This window comes from Oculina patagonica, chromosome 10, assembly GCF_052425735.1.
Source record: "Oculina patagonica isolate OP01 chromosome 10, crgOcupat, whole genome shotgun sequence".
Taxonomy (NCBI): Eukaryota; Metazoa; Cnidaria; class Anthozoa; order Scleractinia; family Oculinidae; genus Oculina; species Oculina patagonica.
The window spans coordinates 8,750,779-8,772,877 of NC_135767.1; the positions used below are offsets into that span (position 1 = coordinate 8,750,779).

At 38.4% G+C, this 22,099-nt stretch overlaps 1 protein-coding gene across 1 annotated transcript in view; it reads right to left on the bottom strand.

The window, feature by feature from the left end:
• Positions 1-22,099, bottom strand: part of LOC144667209 (fibroblast growth factor receptor 2-like) — an 82,259-nt gene that overhangs the window by 7,885 nt on the left and 52,275 nt on the right. The window contains exons 13-16 of the mRNA XM_078528614.1: positions 21,658-21,842; positions 14,140-14,259; positions 4,416-4,492; positions 3,939-3,979 (exon numbers count right to left, since the gene is read on the bottom strand). Of these exons, the coding sequence (XP_078384740.1) occupies positions 3,939-3,979; positions 4,416-4,492; positions 14,140-14,259; positions 21,658-21,842 (423 nt within the window). The remainder of the gene's footprint in view (positions 1-3,938; positions 3,980-4,415; positions 4,493-14,139; positions 14,260-21,657; positions 21,843-22,099) is intronic.

The following is a 22,099-nucleotide window of genomic DNA, read 5'->3' on the forward strand; positions in this document are numbered from 1 at the left end:
GACCTTTAATACTGACGGCCGAGTATCGTATATCGCATGTCACGCTTTAGCATAACGCACTACTTGTTGAACAGCAACAAAAGGAAATATAAATGCTACTGGGTTTGTCTAAAAGCCTTAGGCTTTCTTGTTAGCTAAAAGAGTGGTTAAACATTAACCACCCGGTTTCGAGCTACTAAGTAGCTACTTGTTTTTTTTTTTTCGGCAAAAGACAAGAAATTCTTGCAGTTCGTACCTGGAAACGCGAGGATTTAAATCTTGCATATTAATAATTACATACGATCTTTGAAAGTAGCCTGCGTCGTATATCGAGGATTTGGTGACACGTCCGGCTGCAACAACGCAGGCTATTTGAAAGCCGATCTTTTGAAATGAAGGGAATGCTTGTTCCACTTCAGTGTGCAATTGTTTACAGCTAGCGTTATCTCCGTAGCACTTTTCACCTCACAAACAATCTACCGCATAAGTGTAGTTCAAACACTACACTAAAAAGGGTTCTGTCATTCTGTATGGACGTACACAGAAGGTGGATGGTCATTTAAAAGGCTTCCTTGATTTAGTGGTCGACTTTGCCGCTGTAGCTTAACACCTTTATTTCTCGAATCAGAAAGAAGTGATTGATCACATAACAGAATCGGAAAGAGCTTCCACTGTCAATGTCGTGGAGAAGAATATCATATTACCAATGGAACGTGCTCTTGGTACGGTGTCATTTAGGATACCAAATCGGACTGTTTTGACTACAAGGTAGTGAAGAGGTACAAAGCACACACTCTTCACATAATCCTGAGTTTGATAGCATCGCTCTTTAATACGATTGGATTCTTCCCTCCATTCCTGGTCGGAGTAGATATCCTTCCTCAGCAGTTGTAATTGTTTGGTATCGGTTGGGACGGTGAATTGCCACTAGAGTTTCTAAAGGAGTGGACCAAATGTCAAGAAGAGCTGGACGAAACTTCGCAATTTCTCATCCTCGGTTGCAATGTCGCGTACCAGCTCTACTATTGAGCTTTACATCCTTGGGGATGTCAGCGAACAGGCATTTTGTTCAGAGGCTTATGTCAGATTTTGCAATGCCAAATGAGCAGTAAGATGTGGCTTTGTCATCGCTCAGGTAGCCCCAAAGAAACCCTTCAGCACCCCAAGGCGTTATGTGTTGACGTGATCAAGAAAAATGATTGCATCACTTTGACTCCGCCTATTTTTGGAAAGAAAGCAGCAGTGTATTTCAGTGGATTCGCGGAGTGACGAAGTGGCAGCCCGCCTTTATTGATCAGAAAGTAATTGAGCCCCGCCAATTTAATCACTGTCCAGGTTAGTTAGACCCAACAGATGATGGTAGCAGGGGACTACCTGTAGCCTCGATTACACTAAGAACTCGTTTGCGAAATAGTCCTGCCTTCTTGCTCCTACCTGAAGAGAGATGGCAAAAGGGAAACTAAAGTTACTAAACCCTGAAACTCCCAAGCAATTTTGCTCATGAGCCACAAAGCTAAGAAATGGCTGTAGCACAGATTGGTGAGACTTAAGAAACGAGCACTTTTCGGCAACTAAGTACTCATTTCTGAAAAAGTTTCTCAGAGTCGTCCCTGCTTACATTGCCCAGTTTATTTACGACTATGGACAGCCGAGATCTAAAAATTCCATTGGTTCTCTGTTGGTTGACTAAGAGGTGGATTAAGCTCAAACGCTTTGGCTCTGAACTGCCCAAGCAGAATCCTTTCCTTAAAGGAGTTACAGCTCTCAAGACGAAACAGCATGTTTTAACCCTATTCAGACCGGGCTTTTTTGGACCTTCTGTGACCGGAATATTTAAGCAATTACAATGAAACTTGGAGGATGTATAGTATGTCTAAAAATCTATCTTTTGGTATACATCATGTGGGATGATGACGTCACATCACGTGACAATTACATCATGATGTCAAAACAGCCGCTATCTTGGATCCGCCACGCCAGAAAACCACCCAAAATTATTGGACATTACTCAAAATCAATAAAACTGTGCTTAAAAACCGTAAAAAAGTGAAAATAATTGCATTAAAGTAATTTTCATTAAGAGGAACACGAAAATTGCAAATTTGGAAAAACAAGCCTGTCAAAATGACGTTGCATGGTGTTTTCAAGTTCCTGACATAACAACCTATCCTACCAAATTATTCCTAGATAAATTTTTGATAAACTTGCAAAGTTTGGCAGCTTTTGGTTGAATCTTGAACAAGGTATAAGCGTTCAAAGTCAGCGCGGGCCTCAAAAGCCCCCCGGTCTGAATAGGGTTAAGCAAGAGCAAATTGGTATCTCTCTCACCCTTTCTCAAAGAGCATGGCAATTCGTGCAGGTGGTAGAATTTGGAAAGAAGATATTTTATTTTGCAGTCGTCATCCTGTAGGGCTATCATCTGATCATGGGTTGACCGCTCTTATTATCAAAGCCGCCACAAGCGATTGAAACACGAAAAAGTGGACCACGTCCAAAATGAGTTGCGACAACAGTATTGGATCTTACGTTGTCGTACTACAAAGTAAAAAGGTACCTCATCAGTTTTATTGCTGCAGAAGGCGAAGAGCGAATCCAGCAGCACCCTGTTATGTCAATTCTACTGATCGCCTACAAATTGCACCAGTATTCTTTACAGTTAGCGATGAGTTTATTGGACCGCTAAATGTGAATCTACATCAAGTCCTTACTGATGAAGTGTTGCCAACCACCATTGCTAAAGTGCAATGGCTTGTGAACAGTCGTACTCTTACATTTGGAATCGTTGCTTGATCACCCGCAAGAAATCGTCTTAACCTACTGCTAATGTCAAGGTTGGAAAGGTGGTACTAGTGCTGGATTTTGCCGTTCAAGAGGTCCCTGGCCTCTTGGCGTGATCTTGGAAGTTTCCGCTGGACATGACAATGTGGTACGATCAGCCGAAATGAAGACCAATTATGGTGTGATGAAACATCCTGTAACGAAAAGGACCCGCCTGGAAAAGTGTTCGCCCAACTCAATGAAGTATTGTTTAGAATAAGCTGTAGCAAGGATGATCAAGGAGAGAAACACATTTTTTAAATTGGCTAAAACATTCACAAATGTTTGGATGTGAGTTCTCCGTGCGATATAACGAGGTAGTGACAACAAAATAAATGTAGATTCAGTTAAAAACTCGCTGTCATAGCGTCGTTTGCTGGTCAAGTGAACATAATTCTTTCACCCTGGGGCTCTTTCAAGAAAGTAACTGCTAAAATATAGAAATGTCATAGGTAGAAGGAGTTTAATTGCTGGTTGTTCGCGATCTTCAAGAACTAGTGACGATGTGGTCACGTGGTATAAGGCCTTTTAAGGCGCGAAAAGCTGCGTTGGTCGCATTGCGTTTAGCTTCGCGAGAGTTATATCCACATCCTTTCTTTCTCCAAGTTATGTTGTACTGGACGAACTCACTAAACACATTGTCACCAACACACTTGAATACCCGGATGTAGGTGATGCATTTGTAGTACGTAGCAGTGACAATGGCTCTAGGTTTAAGTTTAGACTGTTCTATTCCATGTTCCCATGACTAAGGACCTATTGACCCTAGTTGGATGGTTACTCTCTCCCTTGAGCCATCTTTTACCGAGAGTTTATATACAAAAGTTCTTCCTGCTGACGGAGCCAAAAAAGTTGGAAAAAAAGTTGACTCGGCTCCTAGGTTCGCTCTGCCTTTAAAGCGAGTGACCCTTCACCCAGGGTCGCCCTGTCACTGTCCTGCCCCCACTTTGTGATTTCTCATGTAAACATTTCGCTTCATTTTATAAAGAAATGTATGAAAAGTTGGGTGGCTTGGTATTGAGGGTGATCCTGCGACCGCAACCTCGTTCCCAGGGCTTAAACAGGACCGGAACGATTTGTGATAAAGGAATCTGCGTACTTAAGAAATCTAAGATATAAACTTAATGTAAACGATTACTCACCAATGGTGAAAATTTCGTAGAGGACAATACCGTACGACCAACTGCGGAATTTTGATGAAGATAAAAAGGTTTGTTAACTTAACATTTTATTATTTTAAGACCATAATATTATTTGAGTAAAGACGGAAATAAACCACGGTCAAGATTACGATACAGCCATTTCAGTTTACGTTGTCGGAATTTTGCACTACAATGTAGAAGAAATCTACAAGTATGAATTTCGGGAGGGGGGGGGGGGGGTTACAACAACTGACTTCATTAATCCAACTGCGCTTCGTGGAGTAAAAATAGCCCGCTAAACAAGTACTAAGATGTAACAATTATCATGCTAAATCGCGCGGAATATCGCCTGATAATTCCGTGTAATTCTCCTATTCCTTCTAACTGCACGAAATATTTCAAAACGTAAAACGTAAGAATTTTTAGTATCGCCGTACATTTTTATAAGCAAAATAATATAATTTATATTATACATACACGTCACTTTCAACTGATAAAGCCTCGACGTTTCCAAGCAGAATCTCAGGTGCAGTCCACTTAACTGGGATACAGCCCTGTGAAATGAACCAGATGAAAACACTTATGCCGGAAAGTTAAGAAATAAAGACGAAAGTTTCCATTATTGAATTATGAGTCGCTGTCTTTTATTAGTTCAACAAGTCGTCGTCAGTTACATGTCAGCGAAGCAAATTGGGTAACTCCTCATTGTCTATCCGCAAAACTGCTTAAAATTGTCAATACTATTTAATTTATGGTCAGGATAATAAAAATTATATATGAGAGTATGCGCGGGCGCGAAGTGCGGCGGCACGTTTTTTTAACTGGAGCGAAGCTTCCGTCCCCATTCGTCTATCCTCGACTGAATGACAATTCTTGGGAAACAAATAAGCGCCTAAAAGCCTCCTTGGTTAGCCGATGAGCAAAAAAGGGGGAAAACATAAAAGAGGAGCACGAGGCTCGACAGAGGAAGAACTAACTTTAGCCAAACGACCAAACATGGCGGACGAACACGTGGAAGAAGCATCAATGACAGAATCCCCTGAAGACGATACAGCGGATGAAGAACCCAGCCTATCAGAACTGAAAGAGATGCTAGTGGACATCCAAATTACAGTATCTAATATCCTCATGGAGAACAAGAGACAAAGCAGCGATATAAGCGAGCTTAAATCTACAGTCGCTAAACAAAATCTCGAGATAACAAACCTAAAGACGTCATTAGCAAAGACTGAGAAGAAGCTCAATGAGGCAGTGAAGGAGACAACTACTCTAAGAGACCGTCTTAACGAACAAGAAGAGGAAATCTACGAGCTGTATGATCTACAAGACAGATTAGAACAGTATACTAGAAAGAACTCTCTAGAAATACATGGAGTTCCAGAAAGCGCCTACGAATCGCCCGAAGAGGTTGTGTTGAAAATTGCAGAAGCGCTGGAAGTGCCAGTTCAGTCCAACGACATTGAAATCGTCCACAAACTTAAAAGGAAGGGCAACAAGCCAATTATCGTCAAGTTCTTAAGTCATAAAGTCAAGTCCAACTTGTACAAGTCAAGAGCGAAGCTAAGGAATATAGCAGTATCGAACCTCTTCCCAACGTCGACCGCGGCTGTACGCGCAGCATCGGAAAAAAATTTTCTGAACGAAAATCTCACATCATACAGGCGAAGAATTATTAACAAGGCGAACGAAATGCGTAGAGACGGCGAATTGATAAGTGCCTGGTCTTTGGATGGCAAAATATACGTGAAGACCTCTCCAGAAGGAAGACCGATCAGGATTGATGAATTGGAAGACTTGGACTATCTCTAGGTAAACAAACTTTGCAAAGCTAGAGACTGTTTTAGATAAATTGTTTTTTGGGGGGATTGGAATGCAAAGCGAACCCTGCTAAAAGGAAACTCTTACGAAGGTATTTTCCCCCTTTATTTTAACGTAGGTCTGTCGGTAAACTTTTCGTTAGTCTACCTTTTGTAGTCAAAAGTGTTTGTTTTGGTTTTACTTTTGAGTGTGTGTGTGTGTTTTTTTTTTACAATTATATTCCAATGCAAAACTACTCAGGATGTAAGGTAATCTCACTAAACGTTAGGGGAATACGCGACCAAACCAAGAGAAGGAGCATCTTCACATATTTAAAAGATCAAAAAGCGAGTATTTATTTCATCCAAGAAACTTATTCAGAACTCAACGACGAAACAATTTGGCAAAACGAATGGGGAGGCAAAATGTATTTTTCCCATGGGTCCCGACACAGCAAAGGCACTTGCATTTTAATAGATCCATCGATTAATCTTAGTGTAGACTGCTCATTTAGTGACAAAACAGGGAGAATCGTTCTTATAACAGTCAATATCAATGGTTTAAAAATGTCATTCTGTAATATTTACGCACCAAATAATCCATCTGAACAACTAGAATTTATCCAAGAGCTCAATAATTGCATCATCGACAAGTCGGAATTGACAAACCTTATTGTTGGCGGTGACTGGAACTGCACGCTCTCAAAAAAAGATAAAAAAGGCGGAACACCATGGAAACCATCACTTTTCAGTCAGCTCCTTCTTACGACAATGGAAATTTTTGATTTAATAGATATACAAAGAGTCCGGCACCCAAATTTGAATATATTCATATGTATCCAAAGCCTTAAACGTGAAGTCTAGATTGGACTTCATCTTTATTGCAAAGAACTTGTCAAAACACGTTAAAAGTACCGGAATTACTACTTCAATAGCACCAGATCATAAAACAGCTTTTCTTTGTTTGTCATTACCAAACAATTCTCCAAGGGGACCAGGATTTTGGAAGTTCAATAACACCTTACTGAAAGATGACGGCTATACATTTAAAATTCGCGATCTCATTCCTCGATTACGTGAGAAGTATGCATCTCTGAAAGACAAAAGACTAGTATGGGAATTAATCAAAATGGAAATTCGTGACAACACCATTTCTTTCGCTAAACCGCTAAACGGAAAGCGAGGGCTGCTTTAAAACGGGAATTACAAATCTCTAAGCGTCTGGAAGAGCTGGACCATGAAATATGCAACAGCGATAATTTAGCAGATATAGATAATTCGCTAACCGAGTACGACAAGCTAAAATCAGAGTATAAATCAATATACGAAGAATCAAAGGTCTCTATGAGACTACGACTATTTTGCTATGGTCTATCTGTTGGCAGTCAATTGTGGTATGGAGTAGTCTTTTGCTAAAGGGTGAAAGAGGCTTTTCATGTTGTTTAGGAGTGGAAGTCTTGAAAATAACTTAGCTTACCTGAATACTTTACACTTCCACATCACATTCTAAATTAAAACTGCAACCTAGAAGTCAACAATGCGCTGTTTACAAAACTCAACCGCAAATTAAGGAGCCAAAGAAAACCCAATCGAAAACACATTGAATATACTGTAGTACTCGTGTCGCGTATACGCTTATTCCGGCCTACTACAGCAAACAAACAGTTCAGCGGTTCAATACATTCTTCATATATACCCACATCCCCGGCCCACACCGAAAAGAAATCCCTTGAATTGAGAACGCGAATAAATGATTATTTACTCGTGTTTAGCGAGACTAACGCAATCGATTGTCGCGAAAACAAATCCTTTAGGTTAAATATTAGCGCCGCTGTAGTATGTGAAATACATATACATACATACATACATACAATTTAATTGCGCTCCCTAAAAAGGGCTTTTCAGCAGCAATGTAAAAAAAAAAAAATACAAGTAAACGAAAGTTAATTACAAACTATTTACAATAAAAAGACTTGTAAAACTACTATTTACAATAAAAAGACTTGTGAAAGACTTGTAAAAGTACAAATTTGCGTTCTTAATCGTTTTAGGTTAAATATTAGCGCTCCTTTAGTGTGTGAGATGCTTGTACCAGTCCAAACTTGCGTTCTTACGTTCTAGGTTACATATTAGCGTCGCTTTAGTCTGTGAAAGATTTATACATTGCCTTCAAGTATTGACTGACGCTTTGTTCACCCACACCGAAAAGAAATCCCTTGAATTGAGAACGCGAATGATTATTTACTCGTGTTTAGCGTGACTAACGTAATCGATTGTCGCGAAAACAAATCCTTTAGGTTAAATATTAGCGCGACTTATACGTTGCCTTCAAGTGATGAATGACGCTTTGTTCACCCACACCGAAAAGAAATCCCTTGAATTGAGAACGCGAATAAATGATTATTTACTCGTGTTTAGCGTGACTAACGCAATCGATTGTCGCGAAAACAAATCCTTTAGGTTAAATATTAGCGCCGCTGTAGTATGTGAAAGACTTGTAAAAGTACAAATTTGCGTTCTTAATCGTTTTAGGTTAAATATTAGCGCTCGTTTAGTGTGTGAGACGCTTGTACCAGTCCAAACTTGCGTTCTTACGTTCTAGGTTACATATTAGCGTCGCTTTAGTCTGTGAAAGATTTATACATTGCCTTCAAGTATTGACTGACGCTTTGTTCACCCACACCGAAAAGAAATCCCTTGAATTGAGAACGCGAATGATTATTTACTCGTGTTTAGCGTGACTAACGCAATCGATTGTCGCGAAAACAAATCCTTTAGGTTAAATATTAGCGCGGCTTTAGTATGTGAAAGACTTGTATTAAACATTACAAATTTCCGTTCTTAATCATTTTAGGTTAAATATTAGCGCCCCTTTAGTGTGTGAGACGCTTGTACCAGTACAAACTTGCGTTCTTAATCGTTTTAGGTTAACATATTAGTGTCGCTTTTAATAGACTGTGAAAGACTTATACGTTGCCTTCATGGGCTGAACCACTCACATTCTCGATTAGTTGTGTCATATCTGATTTGAGATACTCACGCATAAAAATAATTGTTATATAACGTTTATACTTGTGACAAGTCACGTTTTTAACACGAGATCGCAAGTGTTGACGCAATACTAATGAGAGACCCTTTCATCACCCACAGCGGAAAGAAATCCCTTGAGAAATTAAAACAGTCCCTTGAGAAATTAAAAAAAGTCCCTTGAGAGTTAACAAGAATGTGGTTCCACATTTCCCCCCTCTTAACTGCTATTCTCCTACTTTTGCTTGTAAACAAGCAAAATAGTCGAAAAAAGGACGTGCTGCAATTTTTCGATCGAAATGCAAGTGGGTAGAGAAAGAAGAGCGGCCGACTAAATATTTTTTTTAATTTAGAAAAGCAAAACTACAATAGGAAGACAATAACCGAACTCCAAACTAGCGATAACGTAACAATAGAAGAAGAGGTCAAAATCTTACAACAAATAGAGGAATTTTATGAGGACCTTTACAGCTCTAAAATAACTGTGACCCAAGAAGCTTTTGACGAATTTATCAGGGAAATCGAAATCCCCGAACTTAATAACGAAGAACAGGAAACAATGGAAGGGATTTTTACCTTGGAGGAATGTAAGAAGATATTAGAATCTTTTGAAGACAATAAATCTCCGGGCGAAGACGGATTCACCGCTGAGTTCTATAAACACTTCTTTGATTTAATAGGATTCGATCTGGTTCAAAGTCTTAATGAAGCCTTTGAAAATGGAGAACTCTCCATTTCAGAGCGAAGAGGTGTGATTACATTGATACCTAAAGAAGATTCCGACCTACTAGACATTCAGAATTGGAGACCTATAACATTACTCAACATCGATTACAAGATTGCATCTAAAGCATTAGCCAAACGAATAGAATCAGTACTCCCAAAATTAGTTAACTTTGATCAAACCGGATTCATGAAAGGTCGTTATATTGGAGAGAATATACGCCTGATAAGCGATGTAATGGAGTACACCATGTCGGAAAATAAAGGGGGCATTCTGGTATCATTAGACTTTAAGAAAGCCTTTGACACTCTGGAATGGCAATTCATGATGAAGGTATTAGATCGGTTCAATTTCAGCGAAAATGTTAAAAGATGGATTAGAATCTTTTATACAAATATCGAAAGTACAGTATTGAATAACGGCTTTACTACGAACTGGATTAAACCAAGAAGAGGGGTTAGGCAAGGCTGCCCGCTCTCCCCGTATCTTTTCATATTAAGCGCAGAAATACTATCAAACAAACTTCGCCAGACACCTGAAATTAAAGGGATCAATTTATTTGGAAATGAAGTTAAAATAAGCCAATTTGCTGACGATACTAACTTGTTTTGTGCAGATATTATTTCGGTAGAAAACGCTCTTAACATAGTAAACAACTTTGGAGTCATCTCAGGCTTAAAACTAAATGTAAAAAAGACTAAGGCGATATGGTTGGGAAAGTGGTCAAAGAACAAAACCACACCGTTACAATTACAGTGGGTAAACAAACCTGTTAAAATTCTAGGGTTATATTTCTCATATGACGATAATAAGAACAAACATTTTAATTTCGATTTAAAAGTTAAGAAATTACAAACAAAACTGGACGTATGGAAAGCAAGAAACCTGACCTTGTTTGGAAAAGCTTTGATTATTAAGTCTCTTGGGCTATCCCAAATAGTCTATGCATCATCCAATTTAAACTTTCCAACTGAATTCAAATGTATCATCAAAAGTAAGCTTTTCAGTTTCTTATGGAATAACAAAAAGGACAAAATTAAAAGAGAAAGCATTTATCAGGATTATGATCGAGGTGGTATCCGTATGACGGATATCGATCTTATGATAAAGGGGTTAAGACTCGCCTGGATCTCAAGACTACTTAACCCTGAAATCCGCAATTGGAAATCAGTACCAAAGTATTTTTTTTACAAAACTTGGAGGATTAAATTTTTTCCTTAGGTGTAATTACGATGCAAAATATTTAGATCCTAAATTGCCAATCTTTTACAAAGACATTTTATCTTTTTTTTCGGAACTAAAGTCTCAATACAACTACCAACAAGGACAGGAAACAATTCTTTTTAACAACAAAGCTATCCTTATAGGAGGAAAACCCTTCTTTCTTCGAGAATGGTTTTCCAAAGAAATCATATCTATTCAGGACCTTTTAAATGAAAACGGACGGCTAATTTCATTTCAACAGTTTAAAAGGAAATATGACTGTAAAACCAACTTTTTAAAATTTTATCAAGTTATAAATGCCATTCCTAAAACGCTTCTGACTAGGGCACGTAATTCTGAACTTTCAAAAGAAAGTTACTTCGGAAATCAATCCAAGATCCAACTAGATGAAAACATCGAAGTTGACTTAGAGAAAGCAAAGGCAAAAGATTTCTACTGGCTATTAAACAATAAGGTAAATCATTCTTTTCCTACCGGCCCAACGAAATGGAGCAAAAATTTGAATCTAAACTCCACTGATTGGGGGCACTTTTTTAAGTTGACAAAACGAGTTTGTAAAGAAAATAAATTGAAAGAATTCCACTACAAGTTCTTACATAGAATTATAGTTACTAAGAAGGAACTACACCTTTTTGGTATCAAAGATGACGGAGATTGTTTATATTGTGGAAATGAAGACTCCATTGAGCATACTTTCATTCACTGTCAGTTTTCAAAAGCTTTTCAAAGGAGAGTTATTCAATGGTTTAATAGCGTTAACTACACCAATCACCATCTAGCTGTCAAAGAAATGTTATTTGGTTTATCTCCCGCCTATTCACTTGAAAACAAAACTTTGATAAGGAAACTTAATTATACCTTGCTGTACATGCGTTACTACATTTACACCAACAAACTGCACAACAGACCAATTACTCTCTCCGATTATGTTAATAAATTAAATATAAAATATACTATAGAAAAGATAGATTAAATTATTATCCTTTGTCCATTAATTGCCTTATTGTTTAAATTGTTCCTTTACCTTTTTTTCTGCTTTATAGTGCATCCAATTTATTGTATTTGTCTCTAGTGTAATTAGCGTAATTGTAATTTATAATATTTTGTAACCTACTCCAGTGTTATTGCAATTAGTATCAAATAATATTGTAACATAAAAGGCGTGCTACAAATGAATGTAATTGTATTATGTGTATGATAAGATGTTCCTTTACCTTTTATTCTGCTTTATAGTGCATCTAATTTATTGTAATTGTCTCTAGTGTAATTAGTGTCTCTAGTGTATCTAGTGTCTCTAGTGTAAGATTTTGTAACCTACTCCAGTGTTAATGCAATTAGTATCAAATAATATTGGTATTGGTAATCAAATGGTGACGAGTGAAATTAGGATATAATTTCACGCGCGTTTTGTCAAAACGCTTATAATTTCCCGAGCCTTTAGGCGAGGGAAATTATTAGCATTTTGACAAAACGCAAGTGAAATTATTTCCTAATTTCACGAGTATACCATTTGATTACATTTTAATATCATAGGTGACAAATTACGTTTGCAATCGTAGATTTTTGACTGGTATATTGCATCGCGAACTCCGAGCATTGAAAAGTTCAAAGCATTACATTTTGCTCAAGTTCGTAAGGTTTTTTAGTTTTTGAAGAAAACCTTTTAGAGATTCCTTTTTGCTGTTGACAAAAAGTTTCAAAGATGAATCAACTGTCAATTATTTCTCACATTATGACCGTAGTTCGTCTTGAATGAACTGAAAACGGTGCCCGTGTAAAACGCTCAAAAATCCGCTCGATGCCATTTATGTATATTGGCTAAAGTCTAGAAGTCGTTTTGACGTTTTGAAATATAAAATATCATCAAAAGTTTTATTACATAGCCAAGGCTAGCTGGCTAAGATGAAATTCAAGCGAAAATGTACAAAGTTTAAGCTTTAAAACATCTTTTATTACGGACGCCATCTTGCTGGTAACTATGTTGCCATGGCAATTTTATAATTTCACATGTGAAATTATAAATTAACGTTAAAATTTCGCGCCAAAATTAAGGAGTAATTTGTCACCTATGATATTATAACATAAAAGGCGTGCTACAAATGAATGTAATTGTATTATGTGTATGATAGCAATAATAATAATAAAAAAATTATATATCCACACAAGTAAGGGTTATTTTTAGGCAACGAGGGGATATGTGATTTATTCACCGAGGGCGCAGCCCTCGGTGAATAAATCACATATCGCCGAGGTGCCTAAAAATAACCGGCTTATTTTTCACATGGGCGAGGTATCAACAGTGGCTCAAACAATAAGAAAGATTTTTTCTTCGTTGTTTTAATGTAGGTGCGCTGAAATGCGCTGAAATGTTTTTCCCGACACACACTTAACAACAGGAAAAAGGTTCCGAAAAGACGCAGTGGGGTTTCCACATTGTTAAATTTTATAATAAACAGGTTATTTTTTCGTTTTTGATACGCCGACCAAAACAATCAATATGCTTGCCAAACAAGCTTAACAATAGATTAAAGAATCCGAAAGTACGCATTGGGATTTTGTAATTGCCTGATAGTTCCGACAACTTTGTAACCACATTTTTCACCACTTTACTGCAAAGTTGGCAGAGGTGAGCGAGTCTACGAAGGAAAGTTTTTATTTTGCGACAAATCCAGGCAGTAACTTGGAGAAATTGCTATCCTCAAAGAATCTCGAAGAGGACTACGAAAACGCTCAGTTTAGCACTTAGGAGGCGACAGAAGGGTTGTTTAGCTTTAACCAGGCGGAAACAAATGGGAAGATAACGTCGAAGAGGCTAGAGATATCATCGTCGAAGATGACAAATTAAAGAGCTGCTGGCCAGGAACAGTGAATGGATCCCGAAGAACACTAAAAAAGGTAACCTTTTGGTGTTTGAATGTTTGAAGTGTGTTAGCAACCGAACGGATTGAACTGCAACGGAATTCTGAAAAAGAGCAAACGTCGAGGCATGAGTACCGGAACGCATTTCTCGTGTTTTCAATTAAGCAATTGCTCAGTAGTATTTAAAATGTAACAACAGTCAAGGTAAAATAAATCATAACGTTATTAAAGTAAAGTTGTGTTTTGTTTGTAATGCGAGGCTTGTGGCTTTGCTACGAGGGGAATATTATCGTAATATTCCCCTAGGGGATTATCAACTTTAATAATCCCCTAGGGGAATATTAGATATCAGCCCCGCTCTCCCCTGTTACAATCAAAGCCACCCCCAGCTTTTCAGACAGTTGCTAATTAGCGAGGTTTATTCAATATAATCAGCCTGGAAGAACAAAGGAAAACGAGCCATGTGAAAAATAAGGACAAGTAACTGCCCACCTTGAATATAGTCGTGTTCAAATTTAAATAAAGTTATTAATAATAATATTAAATTCGATCGTCGCTTCGTTAAGATTACCTTTTTGGCTTTGCCATGTCCATATTTGAAATTTTGATAAGCCAGACCAAAGTCTGTAATTTTACAAACCAAGTGATCATCGAGGAGTACGTTTCGTGCTGCCAGGTCACGATGGATAATCTGTAAAATGAAGAGATAGAGAACGGTATTAAAAAAGGGATGTAGCGAAGGCGCAGGGCAGCATGGCCAGTGTGGACCGAGGGTCCTGAGGGGGGGTACCAATCCCATTTCCCGGCCCATTTTTTCCAAATCCCACTTCCCAATGTTCAAATCCCATTCCCACTAGCAGAACTCAGAAAAATCCCAGTGTTATACATACCAGCTCTTTTCTCTTTTCTCTCGCAAAATTACAGCTTCTAAATACGACCCAACAAAGACCCAAATATTCATGAGGATTTGCGAAGGTGTTCTGAAGACCATAGGATCCGTTTAAACTGGTAAAACGTTCAAGGAGGGAAGTTATAGTGATTATTTAAAAATGCTAAGATGCGTTGTTTTTCCAAATGTTCTGTTTTGTCGCCCTCAGAATCATTGTTGTAACTTTTCACACTTTCATCTGGCGGTTGAATTTTCGATGAAGTAGATGGCTGTGGGTCGTTCGTTTTTGGCACAGACAGCAAGTTCTGTTCAAACACGATATCTACAAAGCCTTTTTGAAATGTGACATTGCGTTGAATCACTCTAACAGAAAGTGAAGCGCACGAGCTCTTCTGGAACATTTCCAATTGATCTTTAGTTCTCAGGACGAATGAATCTTTTCGTAATCTTCCCGCTTCAATGAAGTCGATTTAAAACACTCCGACAGCCAAATTTGCAAATCCTCTTCGTCTACTCGATTACACTATGCACACATTCTACGATAATTCTTTCCATCTAGATCGTTGATCATACAATGGTAATTCCAGTTCAAAGTTCTCGGTGTGTATGACAACCCGATGACAACATTTTGAGAAGAAAAGAATCGAGACTATTCGGGGAAAAATAAAACATGATGGCTAAACAGGACTAAACATGCTAAAAATTGACACGAACAAGGTGCTTGAACAATTTATTGCTGTCTCAACCCCATGGAATAAGTAATTTCTTGACTACACATTGTTACAAAATATTGATCCCATTCACATTTTTGACATTTTTTCTCCCATTCCCAGCAAGCAAATCCCAGTCCCAGTGACCTAAATCCCATTTTCCCAGGACAAAAACAGGCCAATCTCAGTTCCCATATTACCCCTTCAAGACCCTCTGGACCGAGTTCGAATCTTGGAGCCGGCGACGCTGATTTCCTATTCATAAGCGGTCGGAGTCATTTTTAACATTCGATGTTATCATTGGTTACTGAGCTTTTCGGAATACACGATGCCACATCTGTAGTTTAGGCCTCGAGTAGTTTGAATATTGGACGAAAGTAGGCCTAGAAAAGGCGATTATTCGACCTAATTAAATTTAACGGTTAGGTTGGGTTTAACAAAAGGGTCAGCTATTGTTCATCTGACAGTTAAGAAAAACACCTTACATAGTTAAATTTGGCGGATTGACGTGGTTGTGTAGTGGCGATATAGGATCCTGCAGAGGTTGCGGGTTCAATCCTGGGTGAAAATGAAAACGTGTCGCTAAAATGGCATCGGCCTTTGCGAAAGGGAAACGTGCCTCGGCTTCTTGTCTGGGTTAAGTTTGTAGTGGGTGTTAGTCTGTTAGAATACTGGACCCCTGAGAAAATGAAATCCTTTCTTGAAACCTGTCTCAGCTGGTAGATCAAGGGACCGTGTGAAGGATCGCATTAACTCTATTATTGTGGATTCTCTTCCTCCTGCGATCTCCATTCAACAGTTGTTTCTTGCATCACTCTCTCGAAGTTATCAAATAATGCCTTGACACTGGCAACTTAGTAAATGGCCATACTCTTTTTTAGGTTTTAAAACAAGTACTTTGAGATGAAAGGCCGTGTTAACTTCTGAAAAACAATCACTTCGTAATTCTAAATTGTATGCTCCCTCGCATTTTTCAGCTGGAACACAAGGGGGAACAAGGTATTACAAAAGGTAACCAGCATCTCAGGCAAATAGTTATGTGGCCTGGTATAAATTTGCGAGAGAGATGTACGTGATTGCCTTGGATGCCAAATTGTACGACCAAAGTTGCTTTCTGAGCCCCTCTGAATGGCAAATGCACCTCGTCAGGTCTGATACATAATACACGTTGACTAGCGTGGCCCATTATCATCAGGGGGCTATCTCTTTGTTACCAGCGATGGAACCTCAAAGTAAAGTAAGGGCCCAAAATAAATTATTAACATCAATCCCTAGCTGTTTGAACAGCCCTGCATCTAGAGTTTGTTTAACCTCAAAGTACCGTGACGTCCACACGACACATGCACTCGAGTTCAGCAGCTACAGCGATTAATCACCTTCCCAAATGTTTGCAATACATGCGACACCTAAAGTCATGACAACATCCCATTCAGATCTAGTGAGTTTACTGAGCGGCGAAACATTAAACAGCTGAGGATAAAAAATCGGAAGATCACACACAACTGGTAACCTGCTAATGTTCAGGTCTAGCTTGAACCCTGCAAAAAGATCATTCAAATTTCAAATGTAGACGGGAAGAACTATCGTTTAGAACTGCATTCTTCCCTAGGTGTGACACCTGCATCTTTGATGATGAATCGCCACATGAGAACGAAAATCCCTACAGGATTCTTCTTTTCCTTCAAAAAAAGTCTTTCAATCTGCACGTGCAAATGACAATTTGCGGGAGTCAAAGGCAAAGGAATACATGGACAAAAAAAACACAAGACGACTCTTTTTAATTTTTGCACGTTTTAAAGTTTTTGCTACTACAAAAAACGTGCAAACAAGTTAACAACAAGATATGATCCAATACCTTTAATTTTAGAGTCGTCCGTAAAAAAGGACTCAGTGTTGAACTTTCCAGGGAGCAGACAGGTATATTTAGGAATTTACAGATGGTCAAGAAATAATAGAAATGTATCGATGAACATTAACAATCCAGAAAGCCTTTCCGTGAAGACAACCCCCCCAGTTATATAAACTTTAGGACACAGGACACGGAGTGCTGCCGACAACGGCGTATGTATTTAAATGATGTTATTTAAACGATGTTCTTGTAAACTGGGTATTTGTTACTCACATCCTCGTACCCAGGGTCTTCGTTCCCTTTGACCAGCGGTCAGGAAACGAGCGACCCTGGAATGTTCCGATTGGAAGTCCGAAAATATCGGACTTCCGGTTGAATTGCGCATGCCTGACCGCTAAAAAGAAAGATGGCGCCTGAAGTGGAGGAAAGATAAAACCTTGCGAGAGATTCTATAGCCTCCCACGCAGTCGTTCTTAGGGGCGATCGCGTTACACTCCTCCCTAAGAACGACTGCGTGGGAGGCTAGAGATTCTACTGAACGGCAAGCAACTGGAGGTCCTTTAGATCATAACTGTTGGAAAGAGATGTTCTGCCTGTCCTGCCAACCGTGTTCGGCAAGTTCTTGTTTTACCAAATGACCGCATCTTTTGCGGATTTTACTCGCAGACTTCGTATTGTGTAATAATATCGCCTCTCAACCCACTATAAAGCCACTGGGGAACCTGAAGAATTTTCAACACATCTTTGCTCATCTCGAAACTCTGGTACAGAACAAATTTTAAAATCTGTTATATAAAGCTCTTGAAAACGGCAGAATAAGTTTTTAAATCATACGAGGATTTAACTACGTTGTGGACGAACACAAAAAGATTGCTTTGACTGGCATGGTATGTAAAATGTGGATTGTCATTTTAACAGGCGATATTACAGATAGCTATAGTTTTTAATCGTCGTACTGTGTATCACAATTTGTTAATAGCTGTATTGTTTGGGAAATCCTGTTAATCTCTTTCTATAAATTGTAAGATTATTTGAAAACCTAATAATTATATTGACAATGCAAAGCAGTGCAGACGAGTGGTGGTTTATTTGTAGTTTGCCAACAGCAAAACTTTTTGTCTTATTTAATTTAAAAGGGCTTACTTTGTGTTTTAATTAAATAGGGGAACAAATCCACAAACATGTACAACCATTAACAGGCTTAACTTTGGTCCAGAATGCTGTAAAAGACAATTCACTGAAATAATATATTTATTATTTTGTTATTGTACTTCTAATTGATTAACTCCTACATGACTGAGTCAAACGAAGCATTGATGCATCCATTCCGGCAACCAAATTTCTTAATTGTTTTGTTACAAGCTGGACACCCTTGGGACCAGCTCAAGCTTTTGACCTCAAACATTCCCTGGTAAAACTTAAATTTCCCTGACCAAGTGAATTTGAAATCAGGTAAAATAGCAGCCTCTGACCATCCCCTACAGCCATCCTTTCCACCTTTCACAAAAATGGCCTGTTTCTTTTCTTTTTTTGTTTTGTTTCTTTTGTTGTTGACATGTCAAACTGTCAAAATTGAAGTTGACTAAGGATAAATTTAGGGTGGCAGGGAAGCCTAATATTTAAAAGGAGCTGAACTCCAGATAGAGCAGACTAGGTTCAAGCCGTAGCCGGAGCACTGCATTGTATTCTTGGACAAGGCACTACCTCTTACTCTTATAGTAGCTTTTTGCAGGTGTATAGTACTAGCAGGTGTATAAATGGGTACCGGCAAATTTACTGCTGGGGGTAACCCTTCGATGGATTAGAATCCCATCCAGGGGGGTAGAAGGAATATTCTTAGTCGCTTCATGCTATGGAAACCAGGATAAGCTCTGGCCTGATCAGCCACTAGGCTGGAACATACATTTTACCTAAGGATAAATTTCCCAGACTTTTCTTTGTAATATCAGTTCTCTTTATTTCTGATCAAAATTCTTGACTTTTCTAAGAAATTTATTTTTTCTAGCCATATGATATCATATCCTGACAACTCTCCTGAGCATTGGCAACCTTGTTATAGAAATATCTTCCTTATACAACAGATCCACAGGCAATCAAAATGGAAGAGGGGTGGAAATTTTAAGCCCTTCTGGCCTTTTTTTAACCGAAAGGCTAGGGACCTGGGGCCTTGACCCTAGATCTGCCACCATTATGGAGAGTTAGTTACAATCAAACATGTGAAAATTCGAACCAAACCACCATTGATATCTGCCTTTGAGAGGTGCCCATCATAATCATGTATTTACTAGGCTGTCTAAACCCTAAAGGGAAAATAACTAATAGCCTCACCTTGGGAACATCTAAACTCAGGGTTTTATTTTCCAGTGTGGCCTCCGACATCAGATTAGACTTCATAATAATTACTTACTAGGCTGTTTGTACAAAAAAGGGTACTTCCAGGAGGCAGGCAGGACTGGGAGCCAGGGGGGATGGGATGGAATGAAATGTTTTATCAGCAGTCCCTGAACCAGGAGTTCATATCAAGTTTTAATGTTGTGCACTCCAAAAATACTTGAGGCATTTTTAAAAAGCCAAATGCCAACATATAATGTAAAATGGGAATTTACAGTGGAATCTTCTACACCTTATCTCTGATTTCCAAGCGACATAATTATGCTACTCAAAGTGCATCCCTACAAAATAAATAGAAGGAAATTTTGCCCCAATGTTATTGGATATTACTACTGGAATGACCTTCCTTTATCTATACGTAACTGCCAACTAGAAAACATTTTAAAAAAGCACTCTACCAGTATTATTTTGCTCAATATCAATTAATTCATACCTCTTCCTAACTTTTTTTATCCCAAGTTATTATTGATATTTAAATTAAACAAATGCATCAAATTAGCTGCTATATTTTGCCCTTTTCCATTTTTCTTCTACTTGTTTTGCATTTTTTGTCTTTAATTTTGGAATGGATTATGGAATTATAAATAAAATAAAAATGAAAAATCTTTTACATAATGGCTCCTCCAATCCCACTGATTCCAGATCGAATTTGAATTTAGTTGTGTTGTCTTTTTTGTGGAGGGGACAAAACTGGAGAACCCGGAAAAAACTCTTGGGGCAAGGACCAGAACCAACAAAAATCCCACATATTATGCTGGGTGTGGGAATCAAACCCGGGTAACGTTGGTGGAAGACGATTATTTTCGCCACTGATTCAAACATGAACTTGAAGTAAACTAAAATTATGTGACCTCAGTCATAATTAGCTTAAGAATGTTATCTCAGGTCTCTGACTTTAATAGTAAAAAGGCATTCTCCTGTGGGGATCCAGAGTGGAGGGGAATACTTGATACCCCCACATAAAGCTAGCAAGGGGTATCACCCAAAAGGGGTATATTTCTTTAAACTAACTGAATATCACAAATATGGTACGGGGAATTTTAACATAACATTGTCATAAGCACCCACGGTACAAAGGTATGTTTGAACAGTTAAAACGATTTTTTCAACATTTTCTGCAGTAAGTCCCTTGGATTCAACACAAACAAACGACTGATGGTCAGGCACCAGAGAAATAATATTATAGTGTCCTTTCATTTTCAATGATGGTCAAATCAAAATTTGAAGAAAGGTAAAAGAACGAATAAATTTTTCATAATGAAAGGAGTATTTTGACTGCCAAGCTAGCTGACCAATCCAGTAATTTATAAGTTAACTTAATTTTCATTGTGATTCGCAAGGTAGTGAAGAAAAACGTACCCTCACACAGCAACTGCTAAAGATAACATTTAATAATATTCTATTCCATTCGCTCTGTGAAGAAAATTACGTCCATTTAACTTAAAATAAATACTACAGCATAGAAACCTACCGCTGGATTATATAATCTGATCATAATTTGTGAAGATCAAATCAAAATCTCAGTCCCCAGCTCTGGTTTGCGGCTACAGTGGTTTAATATTCCCCATGGTAGGACAAGTAATCTGGGAACTCCTTCTTCTAGCAGCTCTAATGCAGCAACCGATGGAGTAGGTCGAAGAGATATAAGCTTAATAAACTCTCACACGTGCAGTCTGCGATTTCTGATTCATCTACCTTCTTGTAAGCCTCTCCAGTAGAATTTAAAAATGATTCGTTACTGGGTTTTGGTCCTTTAAGATCAATCGGATGTTTTCTTAAACCGTTGCAGCATCTACAGACATCAATACATTAAATCGAAAAGATTTGAAGTTCACCACTTCTCTTGTGTACTATCCGCCATATTGAAAATCTAGGTTACTTCCGGTGATCTCCATTGTCTTTTGAAAACCAATCAACATCGGCCCTCCAGCGGAAGTTTCGAGAGTCGCTCGTTTCTTCAAGCCTGCGCAGAAGGGACGAAGACTCGAGGTACGAGAATGTTGTTACTCACTGCTCGGCTAGATTTAGTTTGTGCGCATGAGCACAAAAGGGCTTTGCTCTTCATCATGGTGAAATTAAACATGTGAATTGTGTTGCTCAAAACCTTGGTTTTAATTCTGTGAGCACGCAAGACCTCATTAACATATCATGCAAACTTTAACACAAGATATTTGCTCCCTCGACAGCTTTATGATAAAGTGCACGGTATTTCTATTAGTTACATCTTAAGTTTGTAAGATGTTCACTTACTCCACGTGAGCCGAGGAAAACCATCCCGGTAGCAATTTGCTTGGCAAATGATACCAAGTCATAAGGCTGCAGTGCTGAAGCTACCCCTTCTCCGTGATGATACTGATCGCGAATTCCTCGGCTCTTCCGCAGATAGCCCAGCAAATCACCATACGCTAAATACTCCATGACAAGGATTGGGCAACCTGTGAAGAAAGATTAAACGTTCTCAAAGGGTACTATAATATACTGCTAAAATGAAAACTCAAGTGCAACTGATAGATTAAAGAAAGAGAATATTAATTGTGTCTGGTTGGAAGAGGCATAACAACGACAATAACAACAACAACAACAACAACAACAACAACAACAATAATAATAATAATAATGTGTATGATAGACTTGTTTATCATGATTAAATACAATAGGCGGAAATGCTAGCCAAGCCTAAAAGATATATGTA